General features: G+C 37.3%; 1 protein-coding gene across 1 annotated transcript in view; it reads right to left on the bottom strand.

Annotated features, from left to right (window-relative positions):
- The window catches only part of ZNF407 (zinc finger protein 407), a 350,778-nt gene that overhangs the window by 309,448 nt on the left and 19,974 nt on the right, over positions 1–21,356 (bottom strand). Inside the window, exons 2-3 of the mRNA XM_054191717.1 lie at positions 9,173–13,984; positions 3,105–3,219 (exon numbers count right to left, since the gene is read on the bottom strand). Coding sequence (XP_054047692.1) covers positions 3,105–3,219; positions 9,173–13,949 — 4,892 coding nt within the window. The 5' untranslated portion in view covers positions 13,950–13,984. The remainder of the gene's footprint in view (positions 1–3,104; positions 3,220–9,172; positions 13,985–21,356) is intronic.

Genomic DNA, 21,356 nt, shown 5'->3' with positions numbered 1-21,356 from the left:
TGGGATATATTTTACAACCATGGGTATGGAAAAGAAAACAATTAACACACATCTGCGATAAGGAAATGACTAGCAGACGGTTTATTCCAAATGTTAAAACATTAGCGGTGTCCAATTTCTGTGTCATGTAGTTTCTGCTGTGCAGCTGAAGAAAAACAAACCCTGAACTTCAATTAAAAAAAATAAAACAACACAGCAAAATTACTGCCTTTTTCAACAACTAAGTGAATTACATATTGTGTACTTTGTATCATGTAAATATGAGGATCATTTGGAAAACTGAGACACAGCAAACCCTTCCTAAAACAAGATACAGATACAGCTTTTTGCCTTTTTTTTTTTAAGACAAAAATTTCCTAAGAATTTTTGTCTAAAAAAAAAAAAAAAGTGGTATTTTGAGACCACAATACACCACAATGTTGCACTGACATTTCACCTTTAAAAAGTGCCCACGCAGATTCAAAAGCTTTTGAAACACAATTTATCCTCGCAACTAGCAGAGGGCTTATTACTATGAATCTAAAAGTCAGAGGATAGAATATTAACTACTGCAGAAAAGAAAACATAGTGCAGGACCTTCTGTTTGTGACAAAATTACAGAGTTAATGTTCCTGAAAGATCACTTCACCTTTTAAAGCATGATTTTTAAAAAGGTAAAATTTATAGCAATTAAAGCTAATGAAGAAATGCAGCATGAGCTGCTTATGTTCAGGAACTAATAGGTCCACTGAGCATTTCTAAGATTATTTAGCCATCAATGATAATGAATTGACATTGTCAGTGGTGTTAATGTACCAACGCTCTACAGTGCCACTAATCCGATAGCCAATCCTAGCAATTTTAATTTTTTTTATGTTGCTACTTTATTTTTTTAACCTACACACTACCCAGTCCTTTCAATTAAAATAGCAGAAATACAGCACAGGCTATTACGCTTTTTTCTCTTCTTCCACATTTAAGGATGGCATATTCATTATTCGGACTGCAGTTCAAACTGCTCTGGTCATTCCTTCTTCTTCAAATCCTGCTCAATTCTTCAGGACTGTTAGCTACAGAACAAAAATGTCTTTTCCAATTAAATCGGTGTTAATGTATAATTCTTAAAATACACTTTTGGTGCACATTAAGTGAGATGTGATGATTATTTAAACAGGTAAACAAATCAGATTTTTGTGAGCGCAGGGTAGTGTGTTATGTCTCTTCAGCTGATTGTTTTGCCATATCTAAATAGCACAGCTTCATATTGTTGATGAAAATGAGCAATACAATACTACACAAAAATGCAAAAGGAGTACGTGCTTGGCCACCAGGTAAGACACGTGAGCAACAGACAGTACGCAATCAGCTTAGCAAAGTGACTGACATTCAAGTCCAGAGTTGAAATCATCCATACGTGTTTTGTTCTCTCTCTTGCATAACCGTTGGTAATTGCAACTGAGAGTTCTGTAATTTCTGAGAGAGATTCTAAGAACGTGTCAATCCTGAAGTGAAGGAATGAGTTTTTCAAAAAATGAGGTACTGTGCCAAATCCTAATCATTTTAATTCTTTTTTTTTATAAAAGATACAGTATTAGCTATTTTGAGATTTGTTTTACTTTTCCTCTCATGATAAGATAGTTAAATAATATGATGCTTTTTCAGTTTAAGTTAAAAGGGAATTGAATAAAGAACCATTGTCAAGTTTGCTGACAACTTCTAAAGAACAGAGCTTAGCCTTAGCTAAACAGTTTTGTGGATCTGTAGTTGTTAACTATCTTCCACGCCAAATTCTTGGCAATTTATATAGCAGAGATAGTAAATAAGATTTTTGAAACAATGTAAAATAGCCTACCATGCATAATGTTCATTTTAAACATGCTGCAAAATACAGAGTAGCACGAGTTATTCTACTACTGATAGTCAGTGGACTTAAGAATTAGGCTCATACGTTTTTATATCTTGTTTCAAGAAGTCAGCAATTAATTTTCTTAAGTGAGTAAGAACATCCAAAGTATCTCATAATGCTGCATGCAAAATGATTTGAAAAACAGAGAGATGAATCAGGGAAAATCACTCAGCTGCATCTTCAACTGAAGATTCACTTGTCCTTTAAAATGTGGAACTCACTTTGTCCTGCAGTAGTTGGGTATACTAAGGCTAAAAAACCCCCTCCTGCTGAATATTATCCCCAACATCACACCACACCATTCATGTGCGCACTGCATCATCTAATTGAACCTGCGCTGTTCTACACATTAGCCAGAAGACTGCTATAGCAGGTTACATAGGTTTGAGTAAAATGTTTTTATATGATGCATATATTAGTTAATTTCTCCAGCATAATAACATTAAAATATATTTTTAATCAGAACTAGGGTATTAAAATCCAACTTTGAATGTCCTATGATGTACCATATATGCCATGGCATTTTAAAACCTTTTAAACATTTCTGCTAAATTAATTAGTTTTGCATTAAGGAATCTCAATGCCTCCTATTAAATGCAACACATTTGAAGGACAATTAAACATTATGAACGATCCTTCTGAGGAAATAACGATTAAGTAAAAAAGAAAAACAAGATTTTTTGGGTAACAAACAAGAACACAAGCATACATAAAAGACTTCCATTTATTTTTAAAGTCTTATGCGTGCAATAATTTAGATCCGTTTGTTTGAAAAATCAGTCTTGTGTTTTGTTTTCGTAAAGAATGAAAACCCTAATGGAGTCCAGAATTCTGTTAATGGTACTAAAATTATAACAGTATAGCAAAAGAAAAAACCCCACACAGTAAAGTCTATATTATATATTTTTTATGTCTTTAAATGGAATTTACAGTTCTCCCTGGCAATGTGAATGAACATCCTATAATTTAGTCAATTTACAGATTACAGGTTCAAATTGACCTTGTAGCCCATAAAATTGCTCATCTTCAGTGCAGGATTAGAAGTGGGAAAAGAATGTCATAACTGTATTTAAGGAATTTACCATAACAATGGAAAGGAGGATATGCATGCATAATTTTAGCCACTCTTGCTCACATCACAGTTTTCAGTTCTGAAACAAAGCATATCCCGCACTCTTCTCCTGGTTAACCATGGTGGAGACTGTTTCAATTTACTCACCCACAGACATGACACTTGTATTCCCTCATCCCAAGGTGCCTCTTGACATGGTTTCTGGCATCTCCGAGCTGAGCTGTTGCAAAGTGGCATATCTTGCACTTGAATGGCTTTGATCCTAAGTAAAATTTAGCATAAGATATGAGTTGAATTAGAATAATATATCACCCACGGTTAAAGAAATAAAAAATCCTGGGGAAAAATAACCTTTAAAAAAAGCCTATCCCACATTTAACCTGTTTGAGATTTTACCTAACAAAAAAAAAGTGTCTTGTACATAAATTTATAATTCCCAGGACACAGACGGTATATGCTATACATTACTCATTAAAGTTTCCTTAAGCTCAAGATCACAGAGACTACTCTCTTAACTTTTAATAATAATTTACTCTTTTTTTATTATTATTAAAAAAAACTACAAAATATTAAAATGAGAAGATAATACAGTAGGTAGATAACCTTTCAACAAGACAGCAAAAGTTGTTCTACACCTTTCCCCATTTACAAATGCTGAAACTCAGGTAATGGTCTTAGAGTGGCTTCATATTGGTGTAAACTGCAAAATGTACTTGTTTTTTAAGAAAATATATTTAAAGTAAAGTAATTTTACAAGTCTTCCGACTTTGAATAGATTTCACATTAGCATTGGTATTTCAGATTTGTTCTGTCACACACAGAAAATGATTCATCACCTAGCTATTGTAATGACATGCAATGTATGAATATACAGTGGATAAAATATTATGCCTTTATGACTGTTTTATGGTCAAGAATTTATGATTATTCTGCAAACCAGAAGTATTGACATTTTGGCTATTATTTATTTCAAGAACAAACTTTAATATTAAATGTCTACTGCAGACCAAAGAACTCTGAAATTATGTCTCCAAGGAAGAAGTACCAGCCTATTTCTTGTACCACATCAGTTCAGCAAAAAGTCAAATTATTTGTCTGTCTTAATTAACAGTGATCCTCCCTTGAGGATGGAAAAACCATATTTTTAAACTGAAATAGTTAAATTGGGCAAATGTGAGTCCTCATGTTATTACGCAGGAACATCATTCTAAAGCGTGCTGTTTTTTCTGACCAATTTTCTGACCACTAAATTCTTAAATCAATAAATCAAAATCGTAAAACTGCAGTTAAAAGTAAGTACAATATGGTCACAGAGTCTCCATATTATGTTTCGTCTATGTTTTGTGAAGTACTTCTTCCAATACAGTTAAGCATAATATGAAATATGTGATCTTTAATAAATATACATAAAGAGCTCTGATAAGAAAAATGTTACACTATATCATACTTGATCAATGAACCTTTTTGCTTTGCCCTTGAAAACAGAATATCCTCCAAGCATCCGTTGGTGAAATTGAGGATCTTAGTAAAAATTTTTAGAGTCTTAAATTTCAATTTAATTCCCAAAAGCTAACGAAAAATGAAGCATTTAATTTTAATCTTCTAACTGAAATAAAAAAGTCAACAGTACTAAGCACGGGCAGACAAGGTTGAATATTTCACAGTTCAATGACAATGAAGCCAGATCTCTTAATACTTCCATTTCTACTGTTGGAAGTAGATGTAAAATATATTTAGCACCTGAATGGTTATATCTAGTCAGCTTTATATGTTTAAATGTCAAAAGCAGGTTGAGACTGCAGCTAACAGCAATCACATTCTATCAATCACCCTGAAAAACTCCAGTTTATTTAAATGATCCTGATAAAACTAAATTAATCATTAATTTGGTGACATTTCAAATCAACACTGCATTCTATAAAGGGATCCATGCAAATAAAAAAAGAGCCTCTCTTTGCATTAAACAAAAGATTATTAAAAGTTGATGTTTTAACTTACGATCTTAAAGACTATTTGCACAATTATAACATCAAGGCCACGGCTGGAGAGGATTTTTTAAAACGTGTTGGTGTTTATACTGCTTTTTTTGTCACAGAATTCAAATACCATGTGAATTCAATCCTATGTTCCCTTAGTGTCTCTCCTACTGATTAAATTGTAAATTCGTTCCTCATTCTGTTACTGCAGGTGTCCCGCAGGGCTTCCATACAAGACCTTTGCTGTTTTCCATTTACATGACTCCTTTGTGAAAAACTCGAGTTCAGACCAATCGTAGCTACAGTGTGCTGACAATACAGAAATGTATTATTCTGTTGACTGCTCTCATCCAAAAATCACTGAGGCCTTGAGGTTTTCTTATTTATTTCTCAGATCCAGAGCTGAATATCTGTTAACATCTCCATTTAAACTCTATGAAAATTCAAGTGCTGGCAGGCTCCAGTCAGTACTTATCACCTGAAACAAAAGCAGTGCATCTCCCTTTTAGGTTGCTGGTGCCAAATTTGTTCCAGTATGTTCCTGAATGGAACAACCTAAAATTTTATACTGAAGATGAAGACATTAGACTAAGAGTCAAACTAATGAGGCAAAAAAATCTGTATTTGCTGTAAGGCTGTCTGAAACAATGTTGAAGCAATTAACCATTTCTTAGCCATACTTATATTATCACAAACTTTAATGGTTCTCATATGCTACCTTAAATGTGATACTACTGGATTCATAGTTGGCTTTTATTTCACAGAAAAATGAGAGAAATACTTTCAATATAGCAGCTTTTCAACCAAAAGACTAAAAAAAAAAAAAAAAAAAAAAAAAAGGCACAGAATTACTTTATCCACAAATTATGGCATGGAAAAAAAAATATATATTGTCTGTTAGTAGGAATAAACAATATGGCTTTTAACAAGAGAACTGGGGGGGGGAAAAACCACACCCCAAAAAAAACCCAACAAAAATCCAAACCAAACCAAACAACCAAAAAACCCCACCAAATTGTAAATAGACTAAATTTAAGAGTTCAGACAGACAGACACAAACCATGGTACTGTTTTCCAAAAAAAAGACTGGAGTTCATAGTCCTTAATTTACACTAAAACAATAGACACCCAAAACTATAAGAAAAATTCACTGCCTCAGCTTTAAGCCAGCCAAAGGCAACACCACCTGCACCTGCTGGCATAGCTGTGTCCCCAGCTCAGGCCCAATGCAAAGTGAGCGGAGCCGCATGAAGTACCATCCTACCATTTCCTCCCATGGTTAGGACGTGGGGAGTAAGATACCACACTTACATTGAGCAAACCTTCCATTAACTGAGAAATCTGATGAGAAACGAAACAAAGATGATGTGGTTGCAGGTGATTTTTCCTCAGATGTTGATTGTTAATTAAGTTTACGGGACCTGCATCAATTGCAAACTAAAAAGTCTTCCACCTCTACTACTCCTTTTATTTTTCTTTACACTTCCTCATTTTCACTTGTCAACATGTGATGGACTTACTTGTTATCTCCTCTCTAGCAAAGCTTCCCTCTCATTTGCAATGTGAAAATCTCCTACATTATTTAATGGTATTTTGAAACATTATTTTTCTATTAATGGAAATCATTAGTTATATCTTTCTACAATTTTCCCTTCCCTTCTGCCCCCCAAACCATCACCAATTACTCAATAAAAAAAAAAAGGCAAGGAGTTGGATATGGTTACACACACACACATATATAAACACATATATGCACATCTGGATGCTGAAGAAAGATGTTTTTTTAAAAAGCACATAATCAGAACAATAAATGGGAAAATGTGCAGCTCTGCTCCTATTATGTACCTGGTGTTACCCTGGAACAGATAAGAAGCTAGAAATACTGTACTTTGCCTCACCAGTGGGGGTTGGAACTAGATGATCTTTAAGGCCCCTTCCAACCCGAACCGTTCTATGATTCTATGATTCTATATACAGTTGGTGGAGTAGGTCAGTTCCCTCTGCCACCACTCCCAAAAACGTGTTTCTTATTCAACTGCATCCACTATGATACAGATCGGAAGAAAAGGTTCTATAAGACACAAAGGCAATCACAAATATGAAAATATGGATTGGAAGAGAAATCTTTCTTCCCATTAACTATTAATAAAAGTCTCCACATTACTATTTATGTGAATAAGCAAAGCAAAAGAAAAGCATTTCATTTAAAGGTGCCGTGAGAAAGAGGGCAGATGAAACTCTGTTCTGTAACCCTTCTATATCCCCTCTGCAAGCACCACGGAAAAATGACTTGCAAAATGAAATGTGTTCTTTTACTGCTTTGCATATTTAGGGCCATCCAAAAGCACAATAAAAATATACTTCATGATAAGACCTACACACAAGATGTTAAAAAGTACACTAACTTTTACTAAATGTTACAATCAATGATGTAACTTATGTAAGTAGGGTTGCTTTGTCATATATTGATAGTTACCTCACTTTCACATCCACATTAACTTGATTTTAAATGCAATTAATACATATAGTCAAGGAAGACTAATGGACTACATTCTGCACTTAACCTGGTGGACATTTTCAAATGGCACAAGTGACCAGTGCAAACCTATTTTGCATTGTAAACGACTAAATAAATCTTAATGGATTAAGAATGATCAGCTATCAACACACAAGGGAAATTAAGTGCTGAAATGCCTACATTGATTATTTTAAATTATTAGCCTTACTCTGTTCTTGAATTTGTATGCTTTTAGTGAGCTTTAACACATTTACAAGACTTATTGACTATAATTACAAGAGAATTCAAGTAATGGACACATCAATTATAAGCAACATGTCTTGACCAGACAGTTGCATAAAGAATTCTAAAGAGAGCTCCATTAGCATCCTCCCCCTTAGTTTTATTCAGTTTTATCTGCCGTAAGAGGGCATATTAAGGGCTTATACAGCTGTTCTGACCATGTGAACACGAGCATCCCTCTAAAGACTTAACACTGCATTCAAAGTTGGGTATCAGCTGAAGCAATACAGATAACTACGTTATTGACAGGACAGAAGGAATGCTGAAAGTATTAAGTATGTGAGTTATTGGCATACATGAATACCACAGTTATAGTAAAATACTTTGAAAGGTTTGAAATACAATGTCTATGTTTCCCAAGATTAATTTTAAACTTTGTTGTCCAGTCACGCCTTTGCCTTTTCATAAAAAACCTTACGAAACTATTTTAGGATTATGCCAGGAATTACCATTCTTTTATGTTTCTTTTTTCTTACCTTTTTGTTCTCCTCCTTGTAACCATGCACTAAGTTTCAAATACTGCATGAATTTAAACTATAGCTTCCATAATAAGCCATTATTTAAAAGTACAGTAAAATAAACCTTACAGTTTTAATGAAAATATGTTCATTGAAATGTGAATTTATTATTCAAATCCACTCATAAATTCAACCATGGAGACACCACTTGTCTAAGCAGAGCTCAGTGATTTAGAAAAGCTGTCTATTTAAAATAAAGAATGTATGGCAGGTTTATAGAAACATCGCAGTGAATTTTTACATAAATTTAGAACTGCAGCTTATGCATTTTTCTACAAAAATGTTTTCAAATTTTCCACTTAAAATTAAACATAAAAATGAATTGAAAGTGTGATCAGCACAGAAACTAAATCAGATGCTACATCCCTGTGCATCACATCAGCATTACACGCTACCTTCCAAAAAGGCTGACCAATTCCAGTTCCCATAACTTATTTCTACAAAGACCTCTTGCTGCTTCTTATTGGTATTTGTTTAGGAATGATGTAATATCAAATGTCTATCCTGAAGCATTATGTAATGCTGAAAGTGTAACTGAACTGAAATGAAATAAACAATTTGGATATTAAACAACTGCGAGGAAGTTAGAACACCTAATTGTTCTCTCAAACCACCACTGCTTCATTATATAAATTTAAGAACCAATTAATAGTTACAATTTAGATTAAAGGAAAGGAAATCTCTCTATATGAAACAAAAAAGCAGAACGGTGACTGCGCTTAAAATGTTCTTACATTTTTTGCCCTTTGATCACTGTATTTTCATACCCCTCTAGGTAATTTTTTGAATTTCATCGGGGGCTCATCAGGCAATATGAATGCCAGTTCCTAAGAAACGTTAAAGAGATTAACAAGCAGAAAAAGACCAATGGTATAATTCACTCTGTTTGAACAAGACCACTTACAAAGAGCGTTTCCATACCTGTATGGGTACGGATGTGAGCTAGGAAGGCCATGGAATTGCTACTTCTACACATCTTCCCACAGTACTTGCAGACATTGCCTTGGTTCTCTTCCCTCTCCCTGTTTATTTGCTCAGTGTCTTCCACAATGTACTTATTCACTTCCCGCAACAGCTCTTCGTGTTGTTCTTTGATGTGGAGAAACAAGCTCTGCTCTGAATCGAAGGGCTCCGTGCACTTCACGCACTTAAAGGTAGCACCTCCTTCGGGCAGCTCCTCCACGCTTGCCTGCTCGTTCCGCATGTGCCCGGCACTGGCCAAGTGCTGGTGAAGGTTGCTCTCTGTGTAAAATGATTTTCCACAGAGTAAACAATGAAAATGTTTCTCTTTTGAAGGATGTTTCATGGCTATGTGAACATTTAGTCCGCTCAAACCATCTGCTAGAAAACCACAGTCATCGCAGCGAATACGTGTCGATTCCCCAAGGGAAATTCCTTCTGACTTCTTCTTTTTCCCACCGCTTGGTGAAGGGTCTGCTTTCGCTGTGAGCTCGCTAGCCTTCACTCCACCTGACATCTGGCCTTCAGCAGAATGGTCAGTGGCCTCCCCATCTTGATGGCTTTTTAACCTCACTATAGAAGAATCAAACTTGCCAAAATTTTGCAGTGCCTTTCCTTTATCATCAGCACTGATAACTGTTCCTAAAGCCTCATTACTACTTTCTTGCATGCCCTCAGCTGTTGAGCCATCTGCCTCCCAAACATTGTTATTTATAGTTACTTCTGCTTCATGTTGTGCTTCCATAAGGGCTTCTTCCTCCTCCCCAGTAGGATCCTCTTTCAAACTTCTGTCACCCTCTAAACTATGTATATTTTGTACCGTTTCTACAATGTTTCCAGCAAAATTGGATTGCTCTACTGCACTACTTGTTTCTGGAAGAGTTGGCAGAAGTGGGTTATTTTTTTTCAGTGATATTTTTTTGAGAATGTCTGTGTTTCTACACTCTACTCCAGGGTTTTCTCTATTTGCTTCAAAGCTTTCCTCACCTTCTCCTGAATTCAAGTTTGTGCTGCTTGATCTATTTTGATTTTCTGCAGTGCAATCACCGCCTGAGTTGAGCAGCTCCTGACCATGCTTGCTTTTCTGTAACTCACAAGTACCTGTTTCTTTATCGGATACTTCCTTGTCAAGTTTAACAACTTTATCTTTTTGAGGAGTTTGCTGGAATTCTTCAGGAAAAAGTTTTTCTCCTCCATTTTTAGACTCCTCTTCAAGTTCACCTTCTACTGCCTTTTGGGAACTGCCACCTTCAGGCATTCCTGCAGATGCATTTTCGTCTAAGACAGTACACTCAGTTAAGCTTTTACTTACATGATCACCTTCCGCTGTGTCATTGGCACATTTTGTTTCACCTAAACCAGTTTTCCATTCTCCTGCACTGTGATGGTGCTCCTCTTGAGACAAAGCAGTGCCTTCTTTAGTGTTATTTGCTGTGTTTGCTTCCTCCCCAGAAGCAGAATAAACATAAGATTCTCTTCTAATTTTATGTTTCTCTGTTGCTGCATGCCTAATCATCTCTCTGCGAGTAACAGCATAGTAGTCGCAAGCCATGCAGTAGTATTCAAATTGTTTTGTATGTTTTCGCTTCACATGCAGCTCTAAAGAAGAAGAAGAATGAGCAATGAAGCTGCAGTGTACACACTTGTTGTCGTTTGCACCCATTGCTCTTCTTTGGAAGCATGGGTCACCATCTTGAGTAACCCTAGCTGGTTCCAGAAATATACGTTGGTTTATATTTAACGGGTTGCTAGTATGCTCCAAATCTGGCAGCCTACTGGCATTTACAACTTCTAGCTCAGCATCTCCTTGCTCAACTTCCTGATTGTCTAAGACAGAATTTTCCAAATCTGATGACTGGCTACCATCCTCAACATGTTCATACACAGCATTCATGGGGCTATTAACCTTCTTGTTCATGGATTCCAAATTACCTCCTTCAGGGCTAACGATGATCTCCGAGTCCTGTTTTCCACATCCTTCTATTTCAACACGACTTTTGTGTTTTTTGGTTGTGCAATGGCGTTCCATATCTCCTTTGGTTACAGTGTAATAATTGCAAACCTTACACAAATAACTGTACTGATGACTGTGCTTTCGTCTGATGTGAACAGTCAAATTTGTAACACTGGAGGCCAAAAGGCCACAATGGGTACATGTCCTAGAAATAGTGCCTTTTGGTTTCCCTCTTCTGGGTGCATTAGCTAAAACCAATTCATTTTCACCAGTCCTTTGATCAAGGGGAATGAGTTCCTTATTACTTGATAGGTTTTCCCCAGAAGGGGATGAAACGTGTATAATTTCTTTATCTAATTCTATATTCCCACTCCCAGAAATGGAAGGATCCACCACTGTTTTAATACCACCAACACCAACACAAACCTTTTCAATACATTCTTCAAAACGTAGTCCAATGTTGTTTTTCCTGGCATTTTCAAGGTGCTTGCTTCTTTTGATATGCTTCTCCATTCCTTCCTTACTCAGTGAGTAGAGATTACACGCTTTGCAAAGGAAGTGATACTCCTGGGCATGTCGGAGTTTTATGTGCCTTGTAAGAACCGTGGAAGATCTTGTTTTATAAAAACACTTCTTACATTGAAATTGGGTTTTATTCAGAACAGAATGCTTTAGTTCATTTCTGTGATTTATGAAGGAAGAGTCTGGAGGTTTTGCTTTCATTGATACTTCCATTTCCTTTGCAAGATTTTGGCTATTGTTGGATACTGAGTCAGTGTAAGTTACCACTTGCAAGGTCCGATTGCTGTTACTCAATGGAGTAGCTTGCTGAAATAACGAACCATCGTGTTTCTCATTTTTTTGATGATTTATCAGCTCTTCTTCCATTTGAAAAAAAAGAATGCAAGTTGGACAACTATGGGACATATTATGCACCTCACTCATATGGCTTTGAAGGCTGGTCACATTCAAGCTGGTAAATGAACAGAGTTGACAATTAAAGCTACAACCGCCCATCTGGTGTTTACTGTCCTGACAGTGTTGGTTCATGTCTTCCCTGACTCCAGAGGAATAACTACACATCTGACAATGAAACTGGATCCTTTTTGTATGAAGCTTTGCAACATGAATTTCCAAACTTTTTCTGTTCTCAAAAACATGACCACAAACAATACAAGTATGAAGAACACCATGATCAGCAGTAGGTTTAACATCAGATTCTTTAGTTTCTGTAGTGCTGGAAGAAAGGGTATTTGGCTTATCTCCAGTAAGATCTTGAATTTCTGAAGTAGTATTACAATTACTTTTAGCATCTATTTCTAAATCTATATGTGACATAGGGTTTGAATCACCAGGTTTAAGCTGTGTGCTGGAGCTATGCTTCGTGTGTACTCTCTGAGTTTCAGAGTTGCCTCTCTTACTATTACCCATCAAATTGTACCTTCTTTTAACCTGCTTTTTTAATCTAAAAGACCTACTCTGTCCAAACGAGGATCTTAACAAGACAACGTTTCTTTTATATCCCAGTCTATCAAATCTCCTTGTCATGTTTATACTGGTAACTAGCTTTTTGGTAGTTGGCGGGAGTTCAGTTTTCTGCAAGATATTTTCTGAGGGTCCTGGTATTTCCAGTTTTTCAGTACGGACTTCATAATTTTGTTCTTCACCAGAAGAAAGCAACATTTCTTCTGTCATAGTATCTGTTTTTTCAGTGGTAACTTTTGAAGATGGTATCATCTCAACATGTTCAGTGCCATCAGTTTGTTTAGATAAGCTTACTTTTGAGCCTTTCAGTGCACTGCAAACACTTAATTCTTTTGCATCAGCAGTTCTTGCCCTTAATTTACTGGTCCTAGGTTTTGCTCTGACATTCCTGTCTTTGGTTGCAATAGATTGTTGTTTTTTAAAGGATTTTTTTGTCAATATCTGCACAAATCCTCCCCGTGCAGCAAGATTTTGGCGTCGAAGGTGCGTCTTGCCAAGGAAATGAGAATTGAGGAGATTTTCCTCAGCACTCTGAAAACCACAAAGATCACAACAAAATGTCTTGGAATTCTCATGATCTTGCTTAACATGCGTATGTAATGTTGAACTGCTGTGAGGGCATGTTTGCTCTTTGGATTGTTTAGAGAGGTTTTCTGGTCTATGTTTTTCCATATCAGAGCAGGAAGGTGAACACTGATCACTCATTTTGCCTTTAAGATCTTTGTCTATGTTTCCAACTGTATAGCCAACACTGATTTCTTCTGAAGAAGATAACTTATCAGGAACAGCAGCTGGCAACTCTTGTGAATGTTTATTTTCCTTGTGATTTTTCAATATGGCACCATCAGCACACTTGAAATCACAATGTAGGCACAGGAAATTTGAATTAAATATGTCATCACCAAGACAACAGGCAACTCCTTCCGTCTTTACAGCTCCACCTTCTATACTACCTGCTTCTCCAGCCATGACTTCGTGCAATTTCCTTTCACTATTTTTCATGTCTTCTGAAGAACTCCGCTTTCTTTTTCTGGAGACATTTTCAGGTTTGTCTACTTCAACAACATCCATGTTTGGTGATCCTGACAGTGCCCTTTTGTTTGTGCCATTCTCTTTTCTTTTCTTTTCAAGGTCCCTGAACGCTTCATCTGATATAAGCCGTGTTTTCTGCTGAGATGAAGAGTCACATCCAGCGTTTTCTCCTGATGTATTTCTCTGGGATTCTTCTGTCAACTCAGTTTGTAAACTCTCATCAACCTCATCTCTCTTCTTGTTTTCCTCCCCATCCATTCTTAACATTGATATTATCAATTGCAGATCATTTGACTTAGTACCTATAAAACAAAAGAGTTATTATTAGTCTTTTATGCACAACCAAAAGTTAAAAGACTCAAGTCAAAAAACTAAGCAATACAGCAAATTAAAAATATGGCAGGAAGACAGACACAATGAAAGATACAAGGCTACATTTTCAGCATGGTGTCTAAACTTATGACATCTAAAAATCAAACCAACTTCTAGGCACTTGGTTACAGAGCTCTCGCTGTATTAAGCACCGTGTGAGTGAGTACTAGCTTCTGTAGTTTTTGTGTAATCCAGTAATTTACTACATGCTTCAACTTGGGCAGACAAGCCTAAACTTAGTTTCTGGAAGCATTTTTTGGACAGGAAATACTAACAGCTTTCAGGGAACCAGCCATGGGATGTTCAACTCTTCCTGAAATAGAAATCCAGGTTCCCAAACTTAAAAGCTCCAAAGAGGAAATAACAATGTCTGCAAGAACAAGCAAAACAAAGCCAACGTAAGTGTTAAACGTTTTAAGTATGAACCTTTCTTTCCTTTCTCCGCTTAGATTACCTGCTAAAGAGAAAGAGGGAAAACACAAATAGAGCCATGTTCTAAAAGAATATGCCACAAGTATAGTTCCCCATCATTCCTAAAATGTCCTCTAAAACTTCATTTCCCAATTGGGAGTGGGGGAGAAAGAATGAAAATGTCATGAATAGCAGTGCAGAGAAGGGCAGCATCTTTGAACCGCAGCAGAAACTCTAGCCGTTCAAATCCCGTTACCAAAAGCTTTTGCTCAACTGCCCAGTATGACCTTCCTGCTCCCAAAAAGATGTCACCACTAGAAAACTGATGCTACCAACACAGTTTATAAGAGGGATGGGTGTGGGAAATCAAATCTTGACATTTATTACCTTTTCATTTTGATACCAAGCGATTGAGAATTGAAAATGCATTTCATTTTAACAGATGATTAAATACTAAATGTTTATCTATGTGCTTTACACTATGATTTAAGCATCAATTTGCTGCAGATCCAAGTATCCAGTTTTTTGTTCAGTTATCCTTTGAATGAGGCCATGACCACAATTGTAAGTACTTCCTGACAAGATTAAGTAATTGCAGTGTTGATACAGGCAATGCAGGGTACAAAAAACTATTCAAGTACATTCTAAACCCCCCAAAAATTATGCTTATTTTTGAGGAAAAAGTAACAAAGTATTAAACCAGGGAAATATGCTCCAATCAGTTGGACTTGTTATCTATGAAAGTAAAAAAATCCTTTTCTGCTTGATAGGCCGATAAGGAACTGAGTGCACAGTAGTTGCAAACATTGAACTGTTTTTCAACTATAGGTCTCTCATGGAGCTAAAGTACTGACCTAACTTATACCGAGCTAGCTATACCTAAATAACGAGAGAATAACCACGTCTAGATCACAACAGCCCTTTGGAGGATCCAGATATTGCTTCTCTAGTTGGGCTTTTCTGATTCTTACACACTACCATTTTTCTTTGTTCACTAACCATGACAGAAACTATCATAATTAGTCAGAAATAAAACAATCTATAGGTCTATATTCTCAGCCGGTGTCAGTCAGCATATTGTCAGTATGTTCAAAAACGCTACAGCAATTAATAGCAGAGGAGGATAAAGGCTTCAAAGTGCAAGCTTACCCTGAAAAGGTTTATGAGCACTGTTTGGGATACAGGAAAAATGATCATATGAAAATTATGTTGTTTAACTGCACTACAGGTTTATTTATATAACTTGGGAAATATCAAGAAATTACTTCAGTGATGAGTGCCACAAGTCCATCCATAACTGTTTGCACGCACCAGCCATGAGTCCTTTGCCTCACTGCACCTCCACAGCAGGTTCCCAGCCCACCGCAGACCTGACCACTCTTCTCTTGCATGGCCTGGGGAAGAACAGCAGTTTTCTCTTTGCTGTACAAGACAATTTTCAATCTCAAACCAATTTTCCATCTTCTTTATAGGATACTTTCCTCTCAGAACATCCGATTTATCAGAGAACATGTCCAGCAGTGAACTAATACCCACACTGGAAATTTCCACAATCAAAGGTTGTATTGGGATAATTTTAGGGATTTCTCCATCGACAAAAATTCATACATTCAAGGCATATTAACAAGTAGGGGACTGGTGGCTCCACACCATACAGTCTTCTGACACGCTTCATGCCCATTTAAAGCCATCTTATAATTTGATTTAAACCTTAAAGGGCTGTCACACCTAGATCAACCTCTGACAGAAATTGCAAGCCACTTTCAGCCAGAGATACAGTAGTCGCTGGAGGTGGATGCTTCCCAGCTGTCATGGGCAGGTATCATCAGTCTCAGAACATGCCTTTTCTGCCACACCAGTGCAGATTCAGCTCATCTCCACTAGCCACCTGCACACCTCAAAAAAGATGGCTGATCTTTTGCATACAGTAACTGCAGGCTTAACCTCACTTCTCGGCATTTGTTCTCTAACTCTCCAATAGAAGCCCACCCTCCTCTGTGCTCTACCAAAAATCCTGGATTGCAGTCCCAGTTCTGGCATCCAACCTTGTTTTCAACTCAGCTGTATTGCATCAATTAAGGATTTTCTCAAGTGCTTACGAAAATAAAATTTAAAAAAAATGTATTTCCCTTATTTTATCATAGAAAAGTTTGGGTTGGAAGGGACCTTAAGGATCACCTAGTTCCAACTCCCCTGCCATGTGCAGGGACACCTCCCACTAGACCAGGTTGCTTAAAGCCCCATCCAGCCTGGCCTTGAACACTTCTAGGGACGGGGCATCCGCAGCTTCTCTGGGCAACCTGTTCCAGTGTCTCATCACCCTCTCATCTGGCTGAAAGTAAAGAATTTCTTCTTAATATCTAAATCTAACCTCTTCCATTTTGAAGCCATTGCCCCTTGTCCTATCACTACATGCCCTTGTAAAAAGCGCCTCTCCAGCTTTCTTATAGGCACCCTATCTTTGTAAACTGTTTGTAGTCACAACTACAAACCAGTTGCTAGGTAAGTGAAAAATGCAGAACACAAATCTCATAGGTGTTGCCAATAATTTCAGTATGAAATTAAAATAGTCACATATGTAATACAAAAATGCAAAGGAGCCTTATGCCCCAGCCTTCTTGCCTAATTCCTCCAGTTCTCCAAGTCAACAGTAAACGGAGACACTGCCTTCACTTCACGATAAACTTTTAGCACACAGACCAGGGATGCACTCTGCTTCATTTACAGGCAGTACTCCTAATGAAGTCAACAGCTTCATGTCTATCCCCACAACTAATAACAACTCTTATCAAGGCAATAGCACCTTAGATGAACAGAACAAGTTAGGTGTAGCAATAATTAATGATTTACCAGTTTTGTCTCTACCTCACATTGAGTACTCATGAAAATAATCTCCCCCTGCACACCTGTCCCAGAGACAGACTTTCCTCTGTCACACCTCCATATAAGCAGTGTCTAAATATCACTAGATGGCACAGTTTCCACCTAGAATCATAGAATCATAGAATCTTCATGGTTGGAAAGGACCTTTGAGATCATCGAGTCCAACCATACACACAGAAAAACAACAAAAAAAACCAAACAAAAAAAACCTACAGTCTTTGCCACTAGAGCATGCCCTGAAGTGCCAAATCTAGACGTTTCTTAAATACCTCTAGGGATGGTGACTCAACCACTTCCCTGGGCAGGCTGTTCCAGTGCCTGACCACTCTCTCAGTAAAGTAATTCTTCCTAATATCTAATCTAAACCTCCCCTGCTGCAACTTCAGACCATTTCCTCTGGTCCTGTCATTATTCACCTGGGAGAAGAGGCCAACACCCACCTCTCTACAACCTCCTTTCAGGTAGTTGTAGAGGGCAATGAGGTCTCCCCTCAGCCTCCTCTTCTCCAAGCTAAACATGCCCAGCTCCCTCAGCCTCTCCTCATATGACCTGGTCTCCAGACCCCTCACCAGCCTGGTAGCTGCATGAAACCATAATCCAGAAAGAATTCTCTATAAATGAAAACAACAATGAGGTGGTTGCTGTTGTCTCTCTAAAATTACCTTTATGTTAACTAATCTACGGAATTAAATTGCCTTGAATTTCTTTCAGTTCTCTCAAAGTTGACGTTAGGACAGGAGTACATCTTCTGTGGTAGGCAGTAATGGCTATTGTCACTACTTTTTGCTGGGACTAGTCAGCGATTTGCTGAGTTGTGGTCAGTTCTCCACACCTCAGACAAGATCTAGACCACAACACTGAACTGTGTCTCTGTCTCTCCCCGCTATGACCTTTGCTCAGATAACACAGCTGTGTCTCTAACGCAATTTCAGCAGCACATGCCTCAGCTTCCTTGATGAGAGAGTAGTGTCCCACACCCAAAGGGAGCTGTGCACAGACCTCTTCTCAGCTTCCTACATGGATTTATTGCACGAAGGACTATTATTACTTGAAGGATGCACTGAGCATACCATATGCCTCCTTTAGGCAAAAGGAGCCTGTAGTGCTGCTTCCTCTGCTGTAAGCCTCTCTCCTGAAAGCCCTTTCTCAGATTTGGCACAGGACAGGAGGACAATGGCAAAGCAACAAACTGGTCACGAATCACGGTGGTCCTAATCCTCAGCCTGCATAAGTCAATTCACCTCTGCTGTCATCAAAGCCACAGTAATTAAGGGCTAGCCTACAGTTGGTATTAACATAGGAACTGATGCATCAGAGAATGCATCAGTAACGCTCCGAGTTGGTACAGACCCGGTGACCACATGATAAATGGGTTTCTTTTTGCAAAACGGATCTTGGATCCAACCTTAGTCTGGCACAGGGATCATCATCAGGAGCGAAGAATCAGCATCTGGAATTTGATTAAATCAACTGGTAACCAAAACCACATTCTAGATGTAACAAGTAACCCTCTGCAGCCATGGCAACTTAAGTACATGCTTAAGTCTAACTCCTACTCATTAGTGTGACTGAATAAGCCTTTTGATATCAATGTAATGCTGGCAAATTCCTATAGTAGTAGAATTAGGGAGGAACAGCTCTTGAACTGCCTTTTTCATGGACCAACAAGACTAAAAATGTCACAAGATGCAAGCTCTTGTGCTTTTCCTTCTACCTTCACCTTATAAAGACTCTGGTTATGTTATTACTAGTAATAGATACCTAAAGCGCAACAATATATAACCACTTAATGTATGGCATAAATAAACCAGAAAGGATTTATATAGGCTCCGAGACCGCACCACAGGTATCATCACCAGGTACAACACGGCAGACCGCTGAGCACAGGATCAAGCCCAAGATGAGTAGACACCAGTCAAACCTTCAGTATTTCCGTAGTTTAAAACCCGGTTCTGTCAAACAGCTCGCTCTTAACATCATATTTGATGTTGAAAATGAAGCTGTTCTAACTCAAAAGTGGGTTGACTTTTTGTAACATAAATCTTTTGTTAATGTTCATATAAATCAAGTATAGCTGAACAGATTCTTAAAGGATATGACCAAAAATTAATTTGCCACATTAGCTTCAGGTTAACAAATTCTTCTGCTTGGAGACAGTCATACATTACCTAACACATTTTAAGGTTCTTTTTGCAGCATACTGCTTTTCCTAACTTTTGGAAAGAAACCTGTTGTAGCCTCACCGTTTGTGCACAGAAATAGCTAAGATCAGTAATTCTACTGGAAATATTAGCTAAGTCTTTAACATAGTGCTTTTCTTCAGTCATTTTCCAAGTATCCAAAAGAAGTGAAACATGTTTTTATGATCTTCAAAAGGAAAATATTTATGCAACATATGCTACATCTGCATAGGCCAAATATCCAAATGTACAAATGCATAATACATAATACTTTGGCTGTGTCACAGAAACCAATAGAGCTAAACATTCTTGTCTTTCAAGCATTGGGATTTCCAAATGATCACAATCATAGAGGTTTTGTTTCAATATTTAATCTAATTTAAGACACAGTCACAATTCAGAACCATCTCACTACCTATAAAGAAGATGACGAATACACAAAATAAGAAAAATACCACTTCTTGAGCTGCCACCACCATTTTTACCAGGTAACAACACAGATTTTTGTATTCTTCCTACAACACTTTTTTGTATATTGATACAGTATCTGCTACAGTTCTAAGCAAAAGCATCAGTCATCTGCAGACAGAAGAACTTTTCTTTGACGGAAATAGAGAACATTTTGGTTTAATGTTTTCTCTATTTTTTTTCCCCTCTGGTCCAAAAAATAGTATATAATTCCTCTATGCGAAAAGGTGGAGACAGTGCAGTTAAGATTTTCAGTGTAAGACTTGCATTGCCCTAATCCTCAAGCGAAATTTAGAAAGTAGTAATCTTAAATTGAGATCAGAAGGACAAGCAATTTAGTGATGATCCATAAACCTATAATGAACAGCAAAGTTCCTTAACTTGATGCTCAATACATTTTTATTTACTTCTCATTTTGGTCCTATGCCAGCTCTTTGAGGGAAGGGGCATGAATTTGTACAGAAGAACCCAAAGAAAGTAAATTTACAAGTACTAAATTCCACTTTGGTTTTTATTTTTTATGCTAATCCTGGCATTAGAATTCCCAAAGCACTTCTCAGTCAGTGTATTACCGTCTCCAAGTATTCAATACCCAGTCTGCAGTGTTTGTAAAGGATGTGACATATGGAAAACAGACTTACTTTTTTTTTTTCCAGTAAAAATTCCCCCTTTTCAGACAATTAATTCTTTCAATGAAATCATGGATATAATAAAGCAAAATCATTTTAACGAGCTCCTTAAATAGCCTGCACAAAACTGAATGTGAACAACTCAACATACGACCTTTGTGTCAAATAAACATCTTCTCATTTTCAAGGGCATAACATCCTTCCTAAATCAAATCACAGGTCTGTCTTATGGCCTTACAAAGTTACCTCACTTCCTTCAGAGAGACTAATCCAAGAGAATAGTCTCCTCAACAATGAAACACAGAAGACAATATCATTGTTGGTTCAAATGGAACAAAGATCACCTTTATTTTGAGGAGTATTGGATGCTAACCATTGCAAACATGTATTTTCCCTTTGCAGCTCAAGAATGCCGGAACTTTGAACTTTGCATCGTGAGCCTGTTCTTCATGTAAAGCCACTCATTTTCCTAGGGCAAGAGAACCTCCACAGGAGACTTCCAAACAAGCTACAGGATTTCAAAGACTAAAGACTTTGAAACTTCCACACTGATGTATCTACAATAGTTAAAATAACAAAATAAAAAGCCCACTGATAGTCATCATTTGACTATCACTGAAAACAGCAAGTTATCTGGACCCATGAACTTCATTTTCTCGCAGGCATCAGGAAGACCTGTAACGGCATCATGGGGAAATGCACCCTGCATTACAACTCACATCCTTCTGGCT

Source organism: Rissa tridactyla, chromosome 2, assembly GCF_028500815.1.
Source record: "Rissa tridactyla isolate bRisTri1 chromosome 2, bRisTri1.patW.cur.20221130, whole genome shotgun sequence".
NCBI lineage: Eukaryota > Metazoa > Chordata > Aves > Charadriiformes > Laridae > Rissa > Rissa tridactyla.
This window is presented reverse-complemented; position numbering and strand designations above follow the sequence as displayed.